At 43.9% G+C, this 25,608-nt stretch overlaps 1 protein-coding gene across 1 annotated transcript; it reads left to right on the top strand.

The window, feature by feature from the left end:
* On the top strand, positions 1–25,608 carry CD28 (CD28 molecule). Its single transcript, XM_075608552.1, has 4 exons — positions 1–357; positions 18,276–18,623; positions 19,341–19,441; positions 23,757–25,608. The coding sequence occupies exons 1-4, from the start codon at positions 204–206 to the stop codon at positions 23,868–23,870; spliced, it is 717 nt and encodes a 238-aa protein (XP_075464667.1). The 5' UTR covers positions 1–203; the 3' UTR covers positions 23,871–25,608.

Below are 25,608 nucleotides of genomic sequence, written 5' to 3'. Positions count from 1 at the left end.
GCCTAGTATGTGGCAGCGCTGAATGAGAACCTCTTGTATGTGTCAGTTGGAGCAAGATAGACAGAGGCGGAGGGGTGAAGGAAAGAATGAGGAAGACAGTTTGCAAACAACACTCTAGAGGGGTCTTTTGAAGACACGTCTGAAGCAAGTTTAATTGGCGCGAAGACTAAAGTCCTTAACTCATCGTCTGCTATACAGAGTTGATGTGTATGGGCCACGTCAAAGTCTACATTCAACCGTTTTTGTTACCTTTTTCACTTTTCTCAGGTGTATGGAGCCAAGTTTCAAAGCTTAGCGTCACCATGATTCTGTGGATGTTCCTGTCTTTAGGCTTCATCTCACTGGCTCAATGCAAAGGTAAGTCCATTTAAACTATATACAACCTAAAAGGCACCATTTCCCAGGGCAATTTGCACATTGCTAGAGTTCTTTAACTCTTGGACATTCATGTCTACTGTACAGTAACTGGCTCTCACAAGCAGTGAGGGTGAACTGAAATCCCTTATCAGCAATATATTGTATAACTAACTGTTTATCCCTGGAAGTGAATGAAACACATTTCTATATTCTCTTTCTGTTGAACATCTAATCTAGAAGTACCTTACATATATTGATACAATTACTGTAGAGGACCTTCCTCATGGATCTTACAATCCTTAGAGCTGAATATAATAATAATTATAGTTTTTTTTCTTATATAGCACTGATAATATTTGCAGTGCTGTACATATAATTTTGCAGGAACAATGGAGTCCCTGCCCCGAAAAGCTTACAATCTAATGTTGGTGGCTGAAGCACAGTGAGATAAAGGGGTTTGCCCAAGGTCACAGAAGAAGAGCATACACTGGGAAATAAATTACTGTACGCTCACCCACTTCAAAGGCCGCGTGCTAAGCTACTACTTTAACTCTAAATTAATAACTGTAGATACCAGATATAGTTGTGTAAATATGTTTAAATGATCTTTTAATATGGAGGTTATCTTAGGACAGATTCAGCCAGTCTGGGATTCACTAGTGCTTGGGATAGGCTCAAGAGTATCCTAAATATAGGATAGTAAAGGTAACATGTAAGGTCATCTGAGGCTTCACAGCAAGTAGGAGTAATCAGGTTGGCAAAGTAGTCCTTGCCCGCTGTCACGTTCTATGCTTCCTAGCCCCCTATTCTAAAGACAAGAAAGTTACGTTTCTAATTTTTAAAACAGTTAATCTCAGTCAGTCTGATCCAGCACTGGCCAGCGGTTTTTATTCAGTCAGGGACCACGTGACAGCGTTATGTAAAAGTATATGTGTCCCCTTCATAGGCAAAGACTTTTGCGGTTATCACTGTTTGGATGCAGTGCTAATGCTAATGCAGAAGGAGTTGCTGCATTTTTGACCCCATTCTTCAGCTGAGGTTCAGTCACAGTAGTGCTACAATACAGTTGACAGACAAGTCAACTTTCACTGGTTTTCTATGAGCCTTGCTGACTTGCAGTCAGTCTCACTGATTATTAGCACCAGAAGTCCCATTGACTACAATGGAGTTAGCACTTGTCCATTAACATGGTATGTTTACAGTCTAGAACAGGGGTAGCTAACTCCAGTGCTCAAGGGCCACAAACAGGTCAAGTTTTAAGGATATCCCTGCTTCAGCACAGGTGGCTCAGTCATTGACTGAGCTTTTGATTGGGCCACCTGTGCTAAAGCGGGATATCCTTAAAATCTGACCTGTTGAAGGCCCTTGAGGACTGGAGTTGGCCACTCCTGGTCTAGAACCTCCAGATCTAAGTTATTGGGGTCTTAGGAGGTTGACATCTCTGTGTATAGGGATATTTAAAGGGTTATCTATTCTCACATCATTCCAGATGTGGGAGAATTCCATTACAGTTCTGCATTAGCTAACAAAAAGCATGTGGGGATATAAAAGATCATTATTAATAATGATATTATTTTTATGTTATTTTATATTCTATGAAAATTGTCAAATATCAAAACCATTTCCGTGCCAGCAAAAGAGTGTGTCTAGTTTTAAGTACATACATTTATTTAATACATATAAAATAGTAACTATAACAATGTTTTATTTTTAGGCTAACTTATCTTGAGAATCCTAATTTTCCCCGAGTGATTGATTTGAATTTGATACCAACTGTTTTTTTTTTTTAATTATTATTATTAATATACCACTGTAATTGCTATTTGACCTGCCACTATTGGAGTGAGTCAAAAAAATCAATATAAAAAAAATATATCATGATGTATTTAATATGTGCTGTGAAACTACTGCACCCTCCCTGCGCTTGAGCGGCCCATTACAAGACTTTGCATTGCAATGGGATGCAGGCCCCTCTCGAAGCTGCGTTAGCTATTTTGGATCCTAAGGTAACTTGGCTGCCTTAGATGCATTAAAAAACTATTGGTGAAATCTGGCATGTCTGTGTTGACTACTTACTGTTATATTATTAAATGTCTCAAAGAGATACTAATATATTGTTAATATAATGTACTTCATGGGTAATTTAAAGAAATACATGTAACAACAAGACACACGCGTTGCCCTGAATAATTACACACAAAACAATCTGGATGATCAGACACAAAAGGCAATGTGTAGTTAGCAGTGTTTGGCATATATGACGGTCTATTGGATGTAGTGCCTTGTTCACTAGGCTTATCCAATGCATAAATAATAAGCAATATGCAAATCTTTGTAATAATATGCTTTATTTTTTAATAGCGCAGTTACAGTCTTTTCACAGCGGTATTACGTTGTAAAAAATTGCATGCAAATATACGTGTGTGTACAGTACTTGTATTATTTGAAGTTGGTCTTTGAGGCAAGGGTCCCCAAACTTTTACACAGGCTAGGCACCCCCAGAAGCAATTGTTTTGCCAATTTAATCCTAAAATTTGAGGGATTGGGACCCAAAATATCAAATTTCAAAGAATAAGGATGTTTGACTTAGTGGGATATATTATGTGGGTGATTGATGCAGTAAAATTCTTCTTTCTCTTCTTGTCACTCATAGAAGTCCTCCCTTGTCTCTCTCACTTTCTGATTCTCCTGTATGCTCCTCCTGTCACTCAGCCCCCCTTATAAAGTGGGCAGTCCCACCTAGGATGAAAGAAACCTGAAGGCAATGGCATGTTAAAGAGGTTCAATGGAGATAATGAACACCTTTCATTTGAAAGATTGAACAAATATAAGTATTTTGAAACTTTTAACTTTTCTACGGTAAACAAAAGCTTTTAAGTTTATTTAATTTAATTTTTTATTTTTTACCATATTAAATCTCATGTCTTTTTGTGGAAGGGCTGTTTGTAAACCCCCAAAACTAGAGATTAAGTATTTTCTCCGTTGTTAATATAGTAATTATGAAGTGATTTTTAGTCAAACAGATAAATATAAGTAGTTGATATGCTTGAATTCCGTGGACCCGGAGAAAAGCAAAACATATACATTTTTATCAGGACGCAGATAAGTAAAACCAGTGACCAGTGTCTAAAAAAAGTAATGGTTCTGTGCCTGATTTATTACTATTTTTTTAAAAAATAGATCTACATTTATTAAAGCTTTTTTTTTACTGCATTTCAGAAATATTTAGACAGTAATTATGCTGTAAAAGTAGGACCAGGTAAACACTTTCTAAAATGATCTAAATCAATGTTTCAGTAAAAAGAAGGTGGGACTGTGTTTGTAAATAAAAAAGCAGTGGTTACTCTGGCAGGTGTGCAGCATCCATAAGCATAAAAACCCACACCTACAATATTAGCTGTATATAGGTATATATGGGGCATATGTGGGTCTGTGTGTACCATTGTGAGTGTGCAAACCTGCATATATCCTAATATATATATACAAAAAGGCAAGAATCAGCACTCCTAGTAAAGATAATAATAAGGTCTGGTGCTTGTTCCTTAAAAATAAATAGAAAGAATATACGTTACCATCCGAGGACTGATAAAGTAGAGACAGCACACAGTAGGAAGATGACAAAAGGTTATATTAGCTAAAACAGCATCACAGATAACCGACGTTTCAACCCTACAGAGAGGTCTTTTTCAAGGGGATGTGTATACAGTGCTACGAACATGTGAATGCATATATACCTGAAAATCCTGAAAACCTGAAAACCCAGTGACTCCACCCCATACACAATCCGAGTAACCACCAACATGTGTATCTATGTCTTGTTTTATTTATTTCTAAAAATCTTTTACCAGGAAGTAATACATTGAGACTTACGTGTCGTTTTCAAGTATGTCCTAGGCAGAGCCTGAGATAGATTTCCCGGGGCCCAGGACTAGAGTTTTGACTAGAGCCCCCCCCCCCCCCCATTTTGGCAGTCTTGCCAGCCCCCCATTTGACACTTTGCGCCCCCCATCTATTTCCCCTCCTCTTCCCATGTATTTCTCTCCTGGCGTCTATCTTTTACCCCCTCTTTTCCTCACACACTCTAACCCTCCCTCACCTCTCCCTTCCTCACTCCCTCTCTTACAACCACTCTCTCCTCACTCTCCCCCCCATCAATTGCCCCCCTCTTCTTCAATTCTCCCTTACACTCATCCCCCCTCCCCCAATTACATACAAAATCCCTCCCCATCCCTCAATTACATAAAATATCCCCACTACCCCCCAATTACATACAAAAAACCCTCCCCCACAATTACATAACCCCCCCTACAATTACATACAAATTCCCTCCACTCCACAATTACATTTAAAAAAAAACACCCCTCAAATACATACAACTCCCCCTCACCCTCCAAATACATTAAAAAAAAACAACATTACATACCAACCTCCCCCCACCCCCCCAAATTACATAAAAAACACACACTTACCTTGGGAATGATCTCAGGCCTCTGGTACGCCAGCTCTCCCCCAGCTGCTGCAGGCCGTCTGTTGGACTTCCCCTCTCCCACGCTGTGCGGGTCTCCCACACTCTCCTTCACTGGGCCTCTCTCTCATGCCGGTGCGCGCAGAGGTCAGAGAGCGGCCCTCATGCCGGTGCGTGCTAGAAGCTGCCAAGGTTCTGGCACGCTCTGATGTCCGAGAGGCCCGATGTGCACTGGCATCAGAGAGAAACAGAGAGAGAGTGAGGGAGAGGCAGGCCCATAGCTGGGTAGAACCGGGGCCCGGCGACAACGAGAGGACCGGCAGCCAGGCAAAAAAGTTCTCAACTTCCAGCACCGGCCAGCCGGCCAGGTCCCCTGCAGCCACTGGGCCTGGTACAATTGTCCCGGCTCTCCCTCCCTGTTGGCAGCCCTGGGCACAGTCCTGGGCACAGAGTTATGATAACAATACATGGTTACATTTAATGAACAGGGTGTTATACATGGTATATGTTATAGGCGTATGTAACAGTTACAAACCAGATTAAATAATTGGATAGTTTGGATAATGGGCCTACTTTAATATAGCCTGAAACGGCTGTTCAGGACTTTATTGCATGAAGACGCACATTGATGGCACTGTTTCCTAAGCGATAATGGGGATAGACAGGGTTGCAAACCTGTCTCAGACATGTACCCACAAGTGATATTTTTATTTGCTATACTTCTTCTTGTTGACGTTTACTATACCAGAATTTCCACAATACAATGGCATGATAAGAAGGCCTCTCTTAAAATCAAAAACTCCAACCGTATAGTACTGAATATCGTACTTACAATTACAGTCCTTTCAAGTATGACTTGAGAAGACACAGGGAGATAAACTTAAATTCCCAAGATCCCTCACAGTTGACATGTCCCCATTGCTAACAGGAATAAAACTATTTTGTCCAGCTGTGAACTGATTGTTCATCTGATTGGTCGGCAAAGCAGGCCAATGTCCTCATATAAATGAGAAACAGCGAGCCAAACAAACAAATATAAACAAAAAACGATAATCAATGCACTGTAAATAAAAATAAAAAGTGCACATAGGAGCAGTTGAGACCTTAACCCAGAGATTCCCAACCTTTTTTGTTTGGAGGAACCCTTGACGTATTTTCGAAAAATCTCGGGGAACCCCTATCTGGCTGACACATATTAGGTTCGACAGGGGTAAATCACAAAATTCCACACCTCACGAGCCCCCTCTATTTCCCACCCTCTACCCATGTATTTCTCTCCCATCCATCTCACTAACTCTCCCCCCTCCCGCCTCGCATGCATTTCTCTCCACTCTGTCTCCCTCACTCACTCTCCTCCCCTCCCACCTCGCATGTATTTATCCCCTGCGTCTCAGTCTTACTCCTTCTCCTCACCCACTCCCTCCCGCCCTCTCTCCTCTCACTCGCCCCTACCTTCCGTCATTTACTCCACCCTCACTCAGTGCCGGGTCACACTGCTAGAGCACACTCCTACCCTGCAGTCCTGAGAGCGAGCGGGCTCTGGGGGGGGGGGGGTTAGTGGGTGAGGAGAAGGAGTAAGACTGAGACGCAGGGGATAAATACATGCAAATGTTAATGTAGTACACACAACTTACGGGTATTCCTTAAAGCAGTGTTTCCTAAACCCGGTGGCCCAGATGAATTAAATAGGCAATTCCACATAGGGCCAAAATATACTAATGCCAGTGACATGTTTAACCTTACAGTGCCCTAATGACGTACCTGGTATGTCATGGGCACTGGCACTCCAGAAGCACATACAACGTACCAGTTAAGTCATAGGCACATTCTTATTTACTAGGGAAGATATGGGTCAGCCCAATCGAAACAAAATGGAAAGCCCCCTCTACTTCCGTTTCCTCCATCCGGAGCCTGACCACAGTCATGAGCAATCACATCACTAGAAGTCCTTTAAGTCCAGCAGCACTAGAGTGACTAAAGGTTATAGCGACAAATTATTGGTGATTGATACTTTTTATAACCAAAAATCTAACACCTAGAAGTATTTCTAAATCCTTTTTAAAGATTGTTTGTTAACATGGAGAGATGAGAATTGGGGGAAGGTTGATTTCCTCTGGCTGCTCTCTTGTATATGATATTACGATGTGTTCAACAAGCATGTGTGCAGGCAAAGTCCCCTTCTCTCTCCTTCCCCTTATTGTCTCTTTAACAAGGGCAAGACGGGATAATGGTAAATGAAACACTTGATTGACAAACACTCTGCTATTCAGAGTCCCTGAAGAACTGCAATTTGTAATTAATTCTCAGAGAAACAAATGCAGTCATTTAGATTATTTATGGAATTCTTTGCAAAAGGTTGTTTTTTTTAGGCCAGCTCGGTGAAATTGCACCTCTGTAGATAAAATAAATAAAAATGTAAACAAGTTGTCTGTGTAATCAGCTTTCTTAGAAAAACTCAATGACCTTTAAATGTAACAGTTTTACTTGACGTGATAGTGCTAGACTCAGATAAAGAGTCGCCCAATTTTGTTAATTTTCACACCCACATTTTAATAGATGTAATTGTGCCCTCTGCTATTTATCACTGTTCATCCCTAATACCAGCTCTTTAACCAATCCCACTGCACAAACTCACACATACATACACAGATACACACACACTACCACATTTATGCACATAAAGTAGACACACACTAACCCATTAATACACACATAGATCACTGATACTAATTTTATATAGTCTTGGTGGTTTTCGTGTTATTGTTAAAACTGGATGTTGGTACATCTCCTTTTCCCTCCTTTGCCATTGATCTTCCCCTGCAGCCAGGGATTCTGGGTAATGACATGCAAATGAGCAGTCACCGCAGGAAGAAGTGTGTGAGAGTTTAGAGACACATACTGTAATATAATATATAAAATTCTGCTTCTGTCTCCTATGAACATCCAAAGTCAACCAGCTCTTAAAGCAGCAACCCTCCCCAGAAGCATCTTTAAATTTAACTCACATAATGTTAGTATCTTGCCCACTTAGCATGTCCTTGTAGTTTAAAAAAAACAAACTGTTCTTTAGTGTTTACATTCTGATTATAAATCATGATTTTCTTTATTTCTCACTTCTAGTTACCACCAGAGTTGCCACCCTCTATTGAAGGCTGACCCAGAGACTTTTTGCAATAACATTTTATATATATATATATATAATTTATTTATTTTTTGAAAAAATTTTTTTACCGAGGGCGGCAGCGTTATCTCCCCCTGCAAGGTCCAGTCAATATGGTTCTGAGACGTCAAATAGCATGCGTTGCCATGACAACGGGATGCCTTATGGCGCGGAGGCGTCATGCGATGCCCTGTTTTCATGGTAATGTGATGCCGCGTGACATCAAGTAGCATCCCATTGTCATGGCAACGCGGTGCCATTTGACGTCACACAGCCATGTTGACAGGATTTGCAGGGGGAGATGCTGGGAGATGATGCAGCCACCAGTCTGCGATTTTTCAGGTAAACCCGTAGCCCGGAGATACGTGGCCAAAACCCGTAGTCTCCGGGTCATACCCGGAGTGGTGGCAACCGTGGTTACCATGGTAACCTTTAAAACTGCACTCTGGGGAGAGCTCCGTGTTAACCCATATATTTCAAACGCTTATTTACTGAACAGAGCATCAGAGTTGAAAAATTAAAAAAACAGATGGACTGGGCCAGAAGAGATCTCTTAAAGTAACAAAAATGTCCATCAGTGAGGATTGTTACTCAAAGGCCTCGGTCCCGCTGCGCTCGTTGGCGCGGGCGGCGGGTCGCGAGTTCCCCACCAGCAGGGGAATCCTCGCGAGCCGGTCCCGGTCCCCACTGGCTGCACAGAGCACTACACGCTGTAGCGCGTCAGCCGCTGGAGACACCAGAGAATGGTGTTTTCTAGCTTTGACGCGTGACGTGTGTGGCTGTGAGCCAATGGGGAGGGGAGGCTTCGGGAGGAGGGGAGGCTTCGGGGAGCGGGGAGGAGTGTGGAGTGAAAGCAGGTGAGTGCCTTTCTCTGTGTGTGTGTCTGAGTGCGTGCCTGTCTGTGTGTGTATGTGTCTGAGTGCGTGAGTGCCTGTCTGTGTGTGTGTGTGCCCGAGTGCCTGCCTCTGTCTGTGTGTGTGTGTGTGCCCGAGTGCCTGCCTCTGTCTGTGTGTATGAGTGTGTATGAGTGCGTGAGTGCCTGCCTGTGTGTGCGCGCGCGTGTGTGTGTATGAGTGTGTGAGTGCCTGCCTGTGTGTGTGTGTGCGCGTGTATGAATGAGTGCCTGCGTGTGTGTGTTTAAACTTACCTTCCAGCTCCAGCCCGAGTCCGTGGAGGGAGGGGGGGGGAGAGTAGCGGGTCCCTCCGCTCAAGCCACGCCCCCCCTCCCTGTCAAACCTCCCACCTCCCGCCCACCTCCCGATCAAACCTCCCACCTCCCGCCCACCTCCCGATCAAACCTCCCACCTCCCGCCCACCTCCCGCTCCGGCTCCCGCTCCCTACAGACCGCAGATCGCGGTCTGTGTATCTCAGCGCACCGCCTGTCAGCAGCGCAGGTGCGCTGACTCTGGGAGCGGGGCCTTAGCCTAAGCATTCTAACCACGGCTAATCACCTTAACAATTTGTGACATGCAAGACCAGCCCCACATAGGAACAAAGTGAACTAGCACAGTGGCATGTTTAATAAGTTACATGGAACCAAATGATACATAAAAATAAAAAAATAACATTGGACAAGTATAAGTATTTTTTTTTGTAAACTTGTTCTTTATTTGAATTTTCTGTAAGAACGGTGGGGGATGGGATACAGAACGAAAAGAGGGTGTTGTGTTACTTTTAGATTACATACATTTGTATACATGCCTATGTAACACATTGAACGGGGGAGACATTAACTACAACACTGTTAGCACAGCGTATAAAAGTAACTAATACAAAAAATCAACTAATAAGACTGGGAGAGGAGAAAAGAAAACATGTCATTGCTTTTAGAATATATTTCCACATTCTGGCCGATAGTAAATACATATTAATAATCATACCTTCGTGGAATATGGAATACCCTCTGAGTTTGCTTTTGTTTTTTTTAATTTGTGGGTTTTTACGACTCCTAAATAAATTCTCCATGGTTCCCATACTTTTAAGAATTTCTGAACTGTGTCATTTTGTATCCCCGTCAATTTTTCCATAAGACAGACCCTCCATAGTTTCGCTTTTACTGCATCTAGGGCTGGCTGTTGAGATCAGGGCTTTCTTATCTTCCCCCAAGAGGCACATGTCCTCAAATACTGTATAGTCGTTATGTGGGCCTTTGCTTCTTATGTGGTCCCTCAGTTGGAGATATCAAAAGAAGGCCAATTTATGTAATCCAGTATAAGTATTTTTTTTAATGTGTTATTTTTTTTGTTTAAGCATTTCCATGATAAATGCTTTGAAGGATTTTACACCGTCTTTATTCAATGTGTTTTGGTAATAATTTTGTTAGTCTACCCTCGAAGTCGCAGGTAAATTGTTAGCGTTGCTCTGTGTTTTGTTTGCAAAGTAATTATGATGCCATCATCAGTCGAACAATGAAAAATAAGTCGCTGACTCCAGTGTCCCACACATATTGATATTGCACAAGAAACAAATACGTAAAACAGTTTACAGAGGATTAAATCTTTCTAAGGAAGCCGATTACAATGATAAATTGTTTGCAGGTAGTGTTAAGACAGGTAAAAAGGGGATACCTTGGCGTTGTTAAAGGCTTAAAGTAGTTTGACCAAATAATGTAACTAAATTACCCTTATGAGAAGACAGATCATTTTTTAACTATATAATTTGTCAGATTGGATGTAGCATTGGGGCTTTTTGTCTTTTCTTGTATACAAGGGGTCACTACTCCAGTAGCACTCCTACTGAGACGTACAGTATATATGGATGGTGGGTTTGGGTGCTGAGGAGTTGTGTGTGAATGATACAGTACATTGTTACAATTATTTTTGGCTGCTACCTTGACATTATTTTAATTGCCCATTAGATTCAACCACAAGTAGCAAGTTGAAAAAAAATGCTTTCTGTCTTTTATCTTCTATCTACCTTTTCCGTTTGTGGGTTTTTTATTTACTGCAGTGACTTCCTACAGCTATACAGATTGAGCTGTTTGGTAATGTTGGTTTGTCTTCAGCTAGGATTTGCAAGTCAGACAATCTAGGTTAAAGGGTTGTGTTTGGTTAGGGAGGACCCCAGAATGCAGAGGAAGTACAACTTTCACATGAACACAGGGGTCTTCCTTACGATGTAATATAATATCTACTGCTCTTAGCTTAACCACCGAGACCTGCAACACATCACTTCATTAAGAGCAGTGTAACCCTCCCCGCCTGGCTCCTAGGGAGTTTACATCACATGACTCTTATCTTGGCTTGCTCAGTGTTGGTTACTTTGTCAGGGTGCTGGATTCATGCAGGCTGGGTGTTGGTAATATAATGATGGGCGCGTGGAGCTTTAGTCATACAAATAGCAGCATTACTTTGTGTGCAGTATCATCCCTGTTCTCTGTCTTTGCTGTCTGTATCCTCTTCCCTAGCTGCGCTAGGGAGGTGCTGAGGCATGACTAATCCCTCTTACTTAAGTGATCTCTCTGCTGTGCAGCATCAGTAGTTCTCCATATCTTTTGGACCCCTGCCGGGTCTTGTACTACTCTGTCTGATGTCAGTATCCCTGTATTGTATTGTATTGTATGTCTTTATTTATATAGCGCCATTAATGTACATAGCGCTTCACAGCAGTAATACATGTGGTAATCCAATAAATAACAGATAATATAAATAACAGATCATGGGAATAAGTGCTTTATTAAGGAAGAGGAGTCCCTGCTCCGAGGAGCTTACAGTCTAATTGGTAGGTAGGGAGAACGTACAGAGACAGTAGGAGGGAGTTCTGGTAAGTGCATCTGCAGGGGGCCAAGCTTTATGTGCCATGTGTTCAGAATAGCCACAGTGCTATTCATATGCTTCTTTAAGCAAGTGTGTCTTAAGGTGGGTCTTAAAGGTGGATAGAGAGGGTGCTAGTTGGGTACTGAGGGGAAGGGCATTCCAGAGGTGAGGGGCAGTCAATGAAAAAGGTTTAAGGCGGGAGAGGGCTTTAGATACAAAGGGGGTAGAAAGAAGACATCCTTGAGAAGAACGCAAGAGTCTGGATGGTGCATAACGAGAAATTAGGGCTGAGATGTAAGGAGGGGCAGAAGAGTGTAAAGCTTTAAAAGTGAGGAGAAGAATGGCGTGTGAGATGCGGGATTTGATCGGAAGCCAGGAGAGGGATTTCATGAGGGGAGATGCTGAGACAGATCTAGGAAAGAGTAGAGTGATTCTGGCAGCAGCGTTAAGGATAGATTGTAGGGGAGACAGGTGAGAGGCAGGAAGGCCGGACAGCAGGAGGTTACAGTAATCAAGACGGGAGAGAATGAGGGCCTGAGTCAGAGTTTTAGCAGTCGAGCAACAGAGGAAAGGGTGTCTCAGGTATTGATCGCTATCTCGTGGCCTTCCCGGTGGGAGTCAGCTATGGACACTCCGATGGAGCTGGTCCAACTATGCCTCGGGACTGCGGCTTGAGAAGCCCCTTCAGGGCATAAGCTGCCTGTATGTGACTCAAGAGTAGTGTAAAACCATTTCTGGGAATGCTATCCAAATAGGGCACTGTTCCTAACTATAACACAATCAAGGGAATCCTTACCATATACTAGACATATCTATATTATACACCAGCCCGCACTTGGTCCGCGGTTCACCGGCTCAAGTACAGGGCAGGGCGACAATGAATCTGACTGCATCTGTATATAACCTATTCACAGTGAGGAACCTCGCCTGTGACTCCTCCTGGGATCTGACCTTCTAGAACCGACTCCCTACTATATATCCGGCTATGACATCACCATCACTAGGCAGAAGTGGGTAGGGCTTTGATTCTGCCTAGTCACCAAGCGCCATGTGATGATGAAAGGGCCATTACTCTGTATGGGCCCACTTAGTTAACCCTCTAAGGCCATAGTTATGCCAAAGGGGGGTTACAGCCGTATTTCAGTTTACAGATGAATTTGGTTAATGCTGAAAGAATTATAAATAGGCCCACCTTATAATTACTCCTTTAAAATTCGAATTAGGATATCATTAAACACAGTTAAAGTATCCTTGTGCAGTGCATCACAGTATTTAATTGCATGATCTTATTATGCTGCCAGTACTTGGTATTCTATCTAAACCTGGATCTAATTGGCATGCCACACTCATTATCAATTATTTATAAGGCAGTGCCCACATATTCCACAGTACAATAGGTGGAAGGAGGGAATACTGAGAAGATAATATAACATCAGAATTATGAAATTCTTAATTAATTATTGTTCCTTGCCCCCAAGAGCAAACTAATGGTACGTTTACACCATGAATCATCTACATGGGACATCTACCCACTGCTTAACTAAGATACATCGCTACCCCGATTGATGAATTACCTGTCCCAGGACTGGTAATCACTGCTTATGATTTAGTCGTACCCAAGCTCTACAAAATGACGCATGAACAGGAGGGGGGAGAAGGGGAGGAGGGGGGGGAGAGACTCAGACAGAGCCGCAGCTCCACCTAGGGTGGGGGGGAGTCAGGAGAGAGGGGGCAGGACACAGAAAGAGAGACACATACAATGACACACACACACACACACACACACACACACACACACACACACACACACACACACACACACACACACACACACACACACACACACACACACACACACACACACTGACTGACACACATACTGACTGACACACATACACACACTGACTGACACACATACACACTGACTGACACACATACACACATACTGACTGACACACATACACACACATACACACACACTGGCTGACACACACACACACACACACACACACACACACACACACACACACACACACACACACACACACACACACACACACACACACACACACACACACACTGGCTGACACACACACACACACACACACACACACACACACACACACACACACACACACACACACACACACACACACACACACACACACACACACACACACACACACACACACACACACACACACACACACACTGACTGACTGACTGACTGACATACACACACACACACACTGACTGACACACATACACACACACTGACTGACACACATACACACACTCACACATATACACACACACACTGACTCACACACATACACACACACACTGACTCACACACATACACTGACTGACACACACACACACACACACACACACACACACACACACACACACACACACACACACACACACACACACACACACACACACTGACTGACACACATACACACACACACACTGACTGACACATACACAAACACACTGACACGCACGCACACTGACACACATACGCACGCACACTGACTGACACACATACACACGCACACTGACTGACACACATACGCACGCACACTGACTGACACACATACGCACGCACACTGACTGACACACATACACTCACTGACTGACACACATACACACACTGACCGACACAGAGAGACATTCACACAACACAGAGAGAGACATACACTGACACACACACACATTGACTGACACACACACACATTGACTGACACACTGACACACACACACACACTGACTGACACACTGACACACACACACTGACTGACACACTGACACACACACTGACTGACACACTGACACACACACTGACTGACACACATGCACACACTGACTGACACACATGCACAACTGACTGACACACATACACACACTGACTGACACACATACACACAGTGACCGACACACATACACACAGTGACCGACACACACACAAACAAACAAACATACATACTCTCTGACTGACACACATACATACTCACTGACTGACACACATACACACACTGACTGACACATACAATGACTGACACGTGTGCCGAGCACGCGCGTTATAAGTCAATTTCTGTGACAAAAGTCAAAGAAGTTTCACTTACTATGCGCGTGCACAGCACACACAGCTTTTTTTATTTTGCCACGGAAAGTAAGGCCTTTACTGTACCTGAGGAGATACATAATTACATCATTTGTTGTATGACGTACATACTGCATAATTATAGGTGAAGGTATTTATAAAACCTGAAATTAAATTAAACACAACTAAAACATTGGAAAAAAATCGATGGAACCGCGCTCGTGCTGTCTTTGAAAATACGTGTTGATAAATGTGAGACCCTTGCAGCTGTCAGCCTGGAGGTACTGTACTCCCAGACACTCCTACGTGAGATGTCCCAAAGAAGGTCTCGACAACAAGTCCCAAAGAAGGTCTCGACAACAAGCGACAGGAAAATGCAAACAGTGCACCGGGTATCAGTATTAGAAGAAATGTATACATTTAATATAAAAACAAAGAATCACTATGCCCCACATATGGTAGTACCAGATGATCAGTAAACAAAATCCACAATAATGCTATAATATCAATCAGCTTTATGCTTAAACGAGATAATCAAATAAACAAAACATAAAATATGCAAATCTACATATAGAAAAAAACGAGTACATGAAATAATTGGAACAGGAATTAAATGCAAGTGCAAAACACAACAACCACAGAGGGGGGTGTGTGTGTGTGCTAACTGGGCGTTTGGAGCGACGCTGCTGCCGGGATGTGCTGGTGTGTCCGGACTGCACTTCCGACAGCTGATAAGTATGCCAGCCGCACTTCCTGGTTTCGCCACACTAGCCAATGGGAACGCGTGCCAGACAGCCTCACATGACATCTACGCATTTCGCAACAGCGTGCTTTGTTAGGCCCCCAGCGTGATTTTTTGTTTTATATTAAATGTATAATTTTTTTTCTAATAGTGATCCTCGGTGCGCTGTTTGCATTTTCTTGTTGACAACTAAAACATTACTTGGTGGATTTATGTCAGTTTGAAACATTATCAGTTATCAGGACTGCTAGCAATCTTTCAGGTTGACACAGAACCTGAACGTATGTATTTGGGAGGTAGTGTATATATTTGGGGTGGCTAGTGTAAGAATGTATTTCGGGGGTAGTGTAAGAATGTATTTCGGGGGTAGTGTAAGTATGTATTTGGGGGAGTAGTGTAAGTATGTATTTGGGGGAGGGAGTAGTGTAAGTATGTATTTGGGGGAGTAGTGCAAGTATGTATTTGGGGGAGGGAGTAGTGTAAGTATGTATTTGGGGGAGGGAGTAGTGTAAGTATGTATTTGGGGGTTAGTGTAAGTATGTATTTGGGGGTTAGTGTAAGTATGTATTTGGGGGGGACAGTGTAAATATGTATTTGGGGGGACAGTGTAAGTATGTATTTGGGGGGTAGTGTAACTATGTATTTAGGGGGTAGTGTAAGTATGTATTTGGGGGGATAGTGTAAGTATGTATTTGGGGGGTAGTGTAAGTATGTACTTGGGGGGTAGTGTAAGTATGTATTTGGGGGGTAGTGTAAGTATGTATTTGGGGGGTAGTGTAAGTATGTATTTGGGGGATAGTGTAAGTATGTATTTTGGGGGATAGTGTAAGTATTTGGGGGGGTAGTGTAAGTATGTATTTGGGGGGATAGTGTAAGTATGTATTTTGGGGGATAGTGTAAGTATGTATTTGGGGGATAGTGTAAGTATGTACTTGGGGGGTAGTGTAAGTATGTATTTGGGGGGTAGTGTAAGTATGTATTTGGGGGGTAGTGTAAGTATGTATTTGGGGGATAGTGTAAGTATGTATTTTGGGGGATAGTGTAAGTATTTGGGGGGGTAGTGTAAGTATGTATTTGGGGGGATAGTGTAAGTATGTATTTTGGGGGATAGTGTAAGTATTTGGGGGGGTAGTGTAAGTATTTGGGGGGGTAGTGTAAGTATGTATTTGGGGGGATAGTGTAAGTATGTATTTTGGGGGATAGTGTAAGTATTTGGGGGTGTAGTGTAAATATGTATTTGGGGGGGTAGTGTAATAATGTATTTGGGGGGTAGTGTAAGTATGTTTTTTGGGGGGGTAGTGTAAGTATGTATTTGGGGGGTAGTGTAAGAATGTATTTGGGGGGTAGTGTAAGTATGTATTTGGGGGGGTAGTGTAAGTATGTATTTGGGGGGTAGTGTAAGTATGTATTTGGGGGGGTAGTGTAAGAATGTATTTGGGGGGTAGTGTAAGTATGTATTTGGGGGGGTAGTGTAAGTATGTATTTGGGGGGGTAGTGTAAGTATGTATTTGGGGGGTAGTGTAAGAATGTATTTGGGGGGTAGTGTAAGTATGTATTTGGGGGGGTAGTGTAAGTATGTATTTGGGGGGTAGTGTAAGTATGTATTTGGGGGGGTAGTGTAAGTATGTATTTGGGGGGTAGTGTAAGAATGTATTTGGGGGGTAGTGTAAGTATGTATTTGGGGGGGTAGTGTAAGTATGTATTTGGGGGGGTAGTGTAAGTATGTATTTGGGGGGTAGTGTAAGTATGTATTTGGGGGGGTAGTGTAAGTATGTATTTGGGGGGTAGTGTAAGTATGTATTTGGGGGGGTAGTGTAAGTATGTATTTGGGGGGTAGTGTAAGAATGTATTTGGGGGGTAGTGTAAGTATGTATTTGGGGGGGTAGTGTAAGTATGTATTTGGGGGGTAGTGTAAGAATGTATTTGGGGGGTAGTGTAAGTATGTATTTGGGGGGGTAGTGTAAGTATGTATTTGGGAGGGTAGTGTAAGTATGTATTTGGGGGGTAGTGTAAGTATGTATTTGGGGGGGTAGTGTAAGTATGTATTTGGGGGGTAGTGTAAGTATGTATTTGGGGGGGTAGTGTAAGTATGTATTTGGGGGGGTAGTGTAAGTATGTATTTGGGGGGTAGTGTAAGTATGTATTTGGGGGGGTAGTGTAAGTATGTATTTGGGGGGTAGTGTAAGTATGTATTTGGGGGGGTAGTGTAAGTATGTATTTGGGGGGGTAGTGTAAGTATGTATTTGGGGGGGTAGTGTAAGTATGTATTTGGGGGGGTAGTGTAAGTATGTATTTGGGGGGGTAGTGTAAGTATGTATTTGGGGGGGTAGTGTAAGTATGTATTTGGGGGGGTAGTGTAAGTATGTATTTGGGGGGGTAGTGTAAGTATGTATTTGGGGGGGTAGTGTAAGAATCAATTTTGTAGGGAGATTGTGTGGATAATGTGGGGGATGCTAATTATTGTGGGGTGAATTATATGGGCACTAGGGGGAATTGTGTGTGTGTGTGTGTGTGTGTGGCCAGGGAGGGAGGAAGGAATGAGTGTGAGGAGGGGGCAGGATTGAGTAAATATTTGGATTCTGCACCAGTTGTTAAATCAGTACTTGATCCCCAAAGTCCTATGACCCAGTCTGGAGCGGGAATGAAATATTGGTGATTAGGCTGATTGGTCTTTCTGCACTTCCAGATGCCGGCACTGAAAGCAACAAGACTTCTGTGCTCATCGCTTACAAGAGCGTCAACATCAGCTTTCAGAGCAACTTTATGGACAAGAAGAAGGAATTCCAAGTGTCACTGCTCAAAGGACTTAATAAGGCCAGGACCGTCTGTGTGGGATCTTTTAACTCGTCCTATCTTCCCTTCCAGTCCAACAAAGATCTTAACTGTATGGTCACTCCCACTGAGAGCAGTGTCGCCTTTTACCTGTGGGATCTGAATGAGAATCATACAGACATTTATTACTTCTACAGGGAGGATATGCACCCGCCACCTTATACCTGCAGCTTCGACAATGGGACCATCATTCATGTGAAAGGTAACGCTTGTGTGTTTCTCAGGCCTTAACCCTTTCGATGCCAAGAGGGTCACCACTGGCAGGGAAATGGTTAACCTGGCCAACCTGTTCTACTGTATTATACTGCATTTGCAATTAGATGAATGCAGTTAGACAAGTAACACTTAAAGCAGCAATCCGTGCAGAATTGGTATTGTGTTCTATTTTGTAACATAATAGGAACCAGGGGATCCTCTGAGGCCAAACCACATGGGACCCCTCTAGTTCCAGAGATACTTACGTTTTAGCTGCACTTCCTGTATTTTCAAAGATGGCACCCATAGCCAATAGGAAACCGTAATAAATGACGTTGGCCCGCAGTTTGAGGGCCATTTTTTATTGCTCAGGAGGAAGAGGAACACAGGCACAAAAAAACTGTAAGTATCTTGGTTCATATCTGGGAGTCCCTCCGGTGCCAATTATGTAAAACAATGAATACACAACAAGTAGCAGGGATTGCTACTTTAAACTTCCAGCATAAGATTATATTTATTAGCTTTTCAAAAAGCCGAACCTGAGGGAAATAAGAATGCTATTTTTAAATCCAAAGTTGCAGAGATTTGGATTAGAAAGGGGTTTAGACATTTCCCTCTTCTCTCTACCATAAACATCCACATTTTAGCACCATGAAGCATGAAATAAGGAGAGAGAAGATGTTAGATTTGTGTGTTTTCTAAGTAAGTTTGTTTTCTTTTTCAGAGTGTGCGATTTCTCGAGAACTCTCCTGGCTTTTCCCGTCTATCCTGGGAGTTTCTGTGTTATACTGCATCTTCATGACAGCAGCTTTCTGTTACATTTGGGTGAGCTATACTTCCTACTAGACCTGTAAAATGTAACTTTCACGGTTTGCTCCAGCTTTTCACTGGTACAAAATGAATCTGTGAGCCTAAGGCAGGGGTGCTCAACTCCCTCCCAGCAGGTCAGGTTTTAAGGATAACCCAGCTAAAGCACGGTCCCTGCTTCAGCACAGGTTACTCGATCAAAGGCTAAGTCTTCAACTGAGCCTCTGATTGAGCCACCTGTGCTGAAGCTGGGATATCCTGAAACCTGACCTGTTGGGGGGTCTTGAAGACTGGAGTTGAGCACCCCTGGCATAAAGCACAATTTTCATCCGCTGTCAAAAACATATGAAGGTAAAGGGCAGTACAGATATGGCCAGACTAAGTGTCTCTGGCACCGAGGCAAGCTGTGGAAATGTGACTGCAGTTGCCCCGGCGCCAGATGATTAATACTGAGGGGGTCCAATCCAAAAGCATGAAGCCCCTGGCAGCACAACCGCGTCCGGCATTGTCTCCAGGGCTTTTATGCTTTTTCAGCATCTGTTATTAAGGAACTGTAACAAACTCTTATGAGACTGGAGTACGTCTCATATTGTAACGGACGTGCTCGCCACAAACCGGGACCGGACCGCGGGGCTGAGGTGGGGATGTGAATACACCAACCCTTGACCACGAAGCCGGTTCTGGATTGCGCAGTTCGTAGCAATCGTAGCAGGGACAGGGTTGGAGAAGGCAGGGTAATCCATGGACAAACCGGGGTCAGAGTTGGAGACGTCAGAGTAGTCGATGTCCAGGCTGGGGTTCGGCAACTGGTAGGCGGGTGCGAAGCAGCTGAAGCACGGGAATGGCCTCTGTGCGAGGAGCGGGAGCAGCCCATGATTAAGGTCTCTGCAAGGGGTGAATGCAGCAGGTCACAGGAACAAGTCAAGACTAGCACTGGGGATCCAGCGCTTCAGTAAAGGAACCAGGAAGCAGACCTCTGCGTTGGGGAAATGCAGCAGGTCTCAGGAACAAGGCTAAGGCAGGAGTGTTTGTGGCAAACACAGTTACATCCAAGTGAATCTTAGTTTATGCTCAGCAATGAGGGAAAGGGAGAGCCCAGTATAAGAAGGGCAGATAGCCAATCCCAAGACAGGGATGTGTGGGAATTCCTCCAATGCAAGAGCAGAGAGACAGAGCTGCAGTGATTGCAATCACAGGTGATAGTGCTTGCAAATCCAAGGGAAGGTCTGTCTGAGAGCTCACCAACTCTGCAAAAGTGAGCTCCAGCCAAAACCAGGAACTGATTCCTTACACATATGGGGTAAGAAGGAGCCTCATACACAGATAGTATTTTATCACAGTCTCCCTGCTGGAACAGGTGCAAGACTAGAAGGCCTTCCAGTATCTTGAGACGAATTGGGATCCGCGGTCTGAGACCATAACCGTCGGGACTCCATGAGGCGAAATATCTCCTTAATAAAGATTTCCAAAAATTCGGAGGCTGTAGGTAGCTTCCTGAGGGGAACAAAATGGGCTTGACGTGTAAAGCGATCAACTATGACCAGTATGGTATTAATACCCCTGGAGGACGGCAATTCCACGACAAAATCCACGGATAAGTGGGTCCACGGACGGGTGTAAGGAAAAGGGGTAAATGCGGCCTCGAGAGGGGATGGCCCCTGGGAGCAGGTCGATGGTACAAATGTGAGATCGGTGTGGCGGTAACTCCTCTGCCTGTTTTTTGTCAAATGCATCGGCAAACTCCTGGTAAAAAACTGGAGGGCATGACGAAGAAGTCTCAGTGGGTGGTCGAACCCCGGAAATGGTGCAAGACCTCGAAAGACAAGATTCATGGCAATGTTGTCCCCAGGCTGTCACTTGACTGGTCGCCCAATCGATCTTGGGGTTATGGTGCCGCACCAGGGAAGGTCAAGGACCACTGGAGTAGAGGGAGAGCAAATTACATAGAATGAAAGTGTTTCCTTGTGGAGTGCCCGCAGCAACACAGCACAGGCTTAGTTTTGAGTTTGATGGTCCCAGGTATCAGAGGTCTTCCATCAATGGCCACTACCGCTACTGGTGTCTCCCTAGTACAGAGAGAAATGGAGTGGAGTTCCGCAAATGCATGATCAATGAAATTCCCTGCGGCTCCTGAGTCCACAATGCCTGAGTGAAGATGGAGGCTGGTCCCCAGGAGAGCGAAACCGGCAGGAGGAGCCGTGCGGGTTGGGGTGGAGAAGGAATAGAAGAAATGCCCAGAGAATATTCCTCTATCTTCACTGGGCACTGGGGTTTCCCTGATTTAGGACAATTACGGGCAAGATGACCTTTGAGCCTACTATACAGGCACAGCCCCCTTTTATGTCTCCTAGTTCTCTCCTGCTCCGGTAATTTGGTATCGCCTAATTACATCGGTTCCTCATCTAGGAGAGGTGCTGAAAGAGGAGTATTGAAGTGGGGAACAGGCCGTATTATTGGAGTTTTTGAAGAACGGTCTCGCTCGGTCTGCCGTTCTCACATCCGGAGATCTATTCTGATACAAAGAGCAATCAATTCCTCAAGATCTTTAGGGGTGTCCCGGCAGGGCAGTTCATCCTTTAAATGCTCAGAGAGCCCTTGCCAAAATGCTGCCAGCAGAGCTTCATTGTTCCAGCCCGTCTCTGCAAGCAAGTGTATGGAATTCAATGGCATACTTGCCCACAGTGCGTGTTCCTTGCCAGATTTGTTAGAGCATAACAGAAGCAGAGGACCCGTGACCGGGAGCGTCAAACTCTTTTGAATGCTTGGAGAAAGTCAGCGGCATTGTCAATCAGTCAAGGAAATGATATATGCTACCCTGGAACGATGGGTGCAGAACATGGAGGGATGGAGTTCGAACACTGATTCAAAAATCCTCTGCACGACATAGGGTTCCCTCCATAACGAAGAGGCGTTGGGATCCGTGGTTCCCTGGGCATAGGGGATGACAGAACTGGATCTGGAGATGCTGCAAGCAATGGTGGTGCAGGAGTAGAACCCACCTGGAATGTATCCAGCCGGGTGATAATGTCCTGAAGCCGGCTTGAAATGAGTGACAGCTGTTTGTTTTGCTTGGCGAGTCTCATGATCTCCAAGTAGTTCCCCTTGGAGAGATACGGCTCGCGCTACCTCAGCGGGGTCCATGTTTGGCCGCGCAAAATGTGATGGTACTCGTCTCAAATCAGGAGGCGGACCCGCAGGGCTGATGTAGGGATGCAAATAAACCGACCACAACCCAGGGACAGAGTCCTGTAAGTGTATTTGTAGTTGATATGGAAGCATGGGTCAGGGCTGGCGGCAGTGGTGCAAAGTCCAGGCAACAGGCAAAGGGTCAGGGCAGGCGGGAGGCAGAGAGGTCAGGGTCATGGTCCGGGGTCGGCAACAAGGAATCCAAACAGGTAACAGAAAGGGGACAGCAAAGCCCCACAGGAGCTGCAGAAACACAGAACTTTGCTCGGCGACTCCCACCAGGAAGTGCAGCCTTATATAGCAGGCTGCCAGTAACCAAAATGGCCAAATTGAGTAGAAGGGGCAGGCAGCCTGGAAAACACGAACTGGCAGCAAAACCCAGCACGGATCGACCAGAATCCTTACAGGAGGCCTGGCAGGGGTGCAACCAGAAATTCCTATTTGGGGGTGCAAAGTTTTTGGTTTGTAAATAAATAAGTAGAGTCACTGAGCCCCGCGCTTATGGAGGCACCGCACCCTTCCCAACAATTAAAGTGATTGCTGGGGGAGAGCACAGGGTCTCTGTAAGTGTTTCTTACCTTCTCTCCGGCTTCTCCTATCCTGCATCTTCTGATTTTGATGACACGTCACCTTGACAACATAACGCCAGAATGTCATGACATAGCAGAGATGAGGAACAGGAGGAGATGCCAGGGAAGGTAAGAGGCCCTGCTCTCTTCCCCGGTACCAAATTAAATTCTATTTGAAATTCTTAAGCAGTAGCTGGCCCCGGCTCTGCTGGCCCCTGGAGGTCAAAAGACCACAGTAAAAATAAAAAAAAGAAGGCTACGCTAACAATTTTGATGACTGTCAAACAGTCTTATCAACAAAATACATTAGATAAAGAATATAAACCCCACCTCCAATCATTGTTGATCATGGAAATCCACTCCATCTAATATTTCACTGTCCTTAGATCACTTTCGTCCCTAGGCAGGTCGCACCTTGAACAGGACTAGCATCACAGGCCAGCAAGTGGTAGTTTTATCTATGAACAACTCATGGTTGTCCATTAATCGCAGCCTGTAAAATATTACTCTGTGATCCAGGACCAATATGTCTACTACAACTGTCCGCTGTAAATGTTGTCTTCTGTTTCTTACTGCAGGGCAAGGGCAGGAAAAACAGGATTCTTCAGAGCGACTATATAAATGTCGTCTCAAGACGACCGAAGCAATATCAACCGTACGCTCCGAACCCGGTCCACTCCCGATCCCGCTGACTAGGGGTGGTGTCTATGCGTTAGGTCACAGCGTCTTTCCATACATTCTGTGATTTCGAGACGTCTCAAAGTGCCCTCCAGGCCCATCTGGTTCTCTTTTGTGGTCAAAGAACTTCCTCTCTTAACAGTATTTTGATAACACCATTTTCCTTTACCATTTCTGCCAAGTTAGCAAAAGCTTTGATGCAGCTGATCAGTAGCTTGATCATTGTTAAGCCCCACACAGGTTTCAAAGTCCAACATTTTGAAAATCGATGGACTGTTTTTTTGCACTAGTTTTATAAAGTTAAAACCTTTACACCAGGGGTGGCCAACTGCAGTCCTCAAGGGACACCAACAGGTCAATTAAACCAGGATTTTGGTTCAATTCACGGTGTCGGCTCCTTGTGACCTTGGGCAAGTCACTTTATCTCCCTGTTCCTCAGGCACCAACAACATAGATTGTAAGCTCCATAGGGCAGGGACTGTGCCTGCAAAATGTCTCTGTAAAGCACTATGTAAAAAAGTAGCAGCAATACTGTATACAAGAACAAGCTAATATTTTTTTTTAGAGAGGTAGAGTCTCTGAAAAAAGAGAGGTGGACTCTCTGATATGCGCTATCATTATGGATAAAGTGTGAGTTGAATTCACCTACAGCTCCCCATACTATATCTTTTCTAGAAATTGGTTACACTATGTCGTGTTTTCTTATCTTTTACATGGTATCGCTGTGAACATCCTGCGCTCCCCAAACTTTGGATATCTTTCAGGATATCCCTGCTTCAGCACATGTGGCTCAATCAGTGGCTCAGTCTTTGACTGTGCTGAAGCAGGGATATCCTGAAAATCTAACCTGTTGGTGGCCCTTGAGGACTGGAGTTGGCCACTGCTTCTTTACACAAAACAGACTACGTAAAGCATGACGATAAGTGGCAATAAAAATAGTAACCTGATTTTTTTTTTTTTTTTTTTTTTTCTAGCTGGTTTTGATTTAATTTTAATCTAAGGCCCAAAGCCTGCAGTAGAATGGCCACTCCGGCGGTTTAGTCTCTCTCTCCACCAGGCAGCCCAGAGCTGTTTTCCATGCAGACTACAAAATATATTATCAGAAAAAATGTTTTATCCTAATCCCAGATACGGTTCTCTGATGTCTACAGACGTCACCAAGTCAGAGAGACTCAGCAACCATAATAATTTAGATTTGGGGATCATTTCTTTAGAAATAAAATATACAGTTTAAGAAATTGATGAGCAGAGGTAAATTAGAGGGCGGAAAACAGCAAATAAAAAAAAACCTTTGTGGTACCTTTGCATATCTCAGACAGGTCTGCAACCCTATCTGTTCCCATTATCGCTTAGCAAACGGTGCTTTCACTGCAGCCGGGGATTCTGGGTAATGACATACAAATGAGCACTCGCAGTGTGTCACTCTTTACTTCTAACATGGACCCTTACAAATGTATAGCTGCTGTATTTCACAACCTGGGTTAGAGAACCTACTCAAACTTTTGGGTCTCATCAGGTGAAAACAAACACCCCACTGTACAGCATTGTGAAGAAATGTTAAAAATACATGCAGGGGAACTGCACCATTAAACACGGAATTACATTTTCTCTTTTTGTAAACATTTTTAATAAAAATGGTTTAACACACAAAAAACATTGTTAGTGTGAAATGTTTAGTTAGTAGCAGTAATAATCCTGTAGTTTACTCTTCACCGGTGTAACAAAAATACTCTCATCCTTACCTGTGGACTT

Source organism: Ascaphus truei, chromosome 7, assembly GCF_040206685.1.
Source record: "Ascaphus truei isolate aAscTru1 chromosome 7, aAscTru1.hap1, whole genome shotgun sequence".
Taxonomy (NCBI): domain Eukaryota; kingdom Metazoa; phylum Chordata; class Amphibia; order Anura; family Ascaphidae; genus Ascaphus; species Ascaphus truei.
Note: the sequence above shows the minus strand (reverse complement) of the source record. Positions and strands in the feature narration are given on the sequence as shown.

Excerpts from the sequence above, each read along its gene's own strand:
- CD28 (XM_075608552.1), top strand. The coding sequence starts at position 204 with ATGTGTATGGGCCACGTCAAAGTCTACATTCAACCGTTTTTGTTACCT. Across the intron at positions 18,624-19,340 it reads GACCATCATTCATGTGAAAG|AGTGTGCGATTTCTCGAGAA; the intron begins GTAACGCTTGTG and ends TTTCTTTTTCAG. Across the intron at positions 19,442-23,756 it reads CAGCTTTCTGTTACATTTGG|GGCAAGGGCAGGAAAAACAG; the intron begins GTGAGCTATACT and ends TTCTTACTGCAG.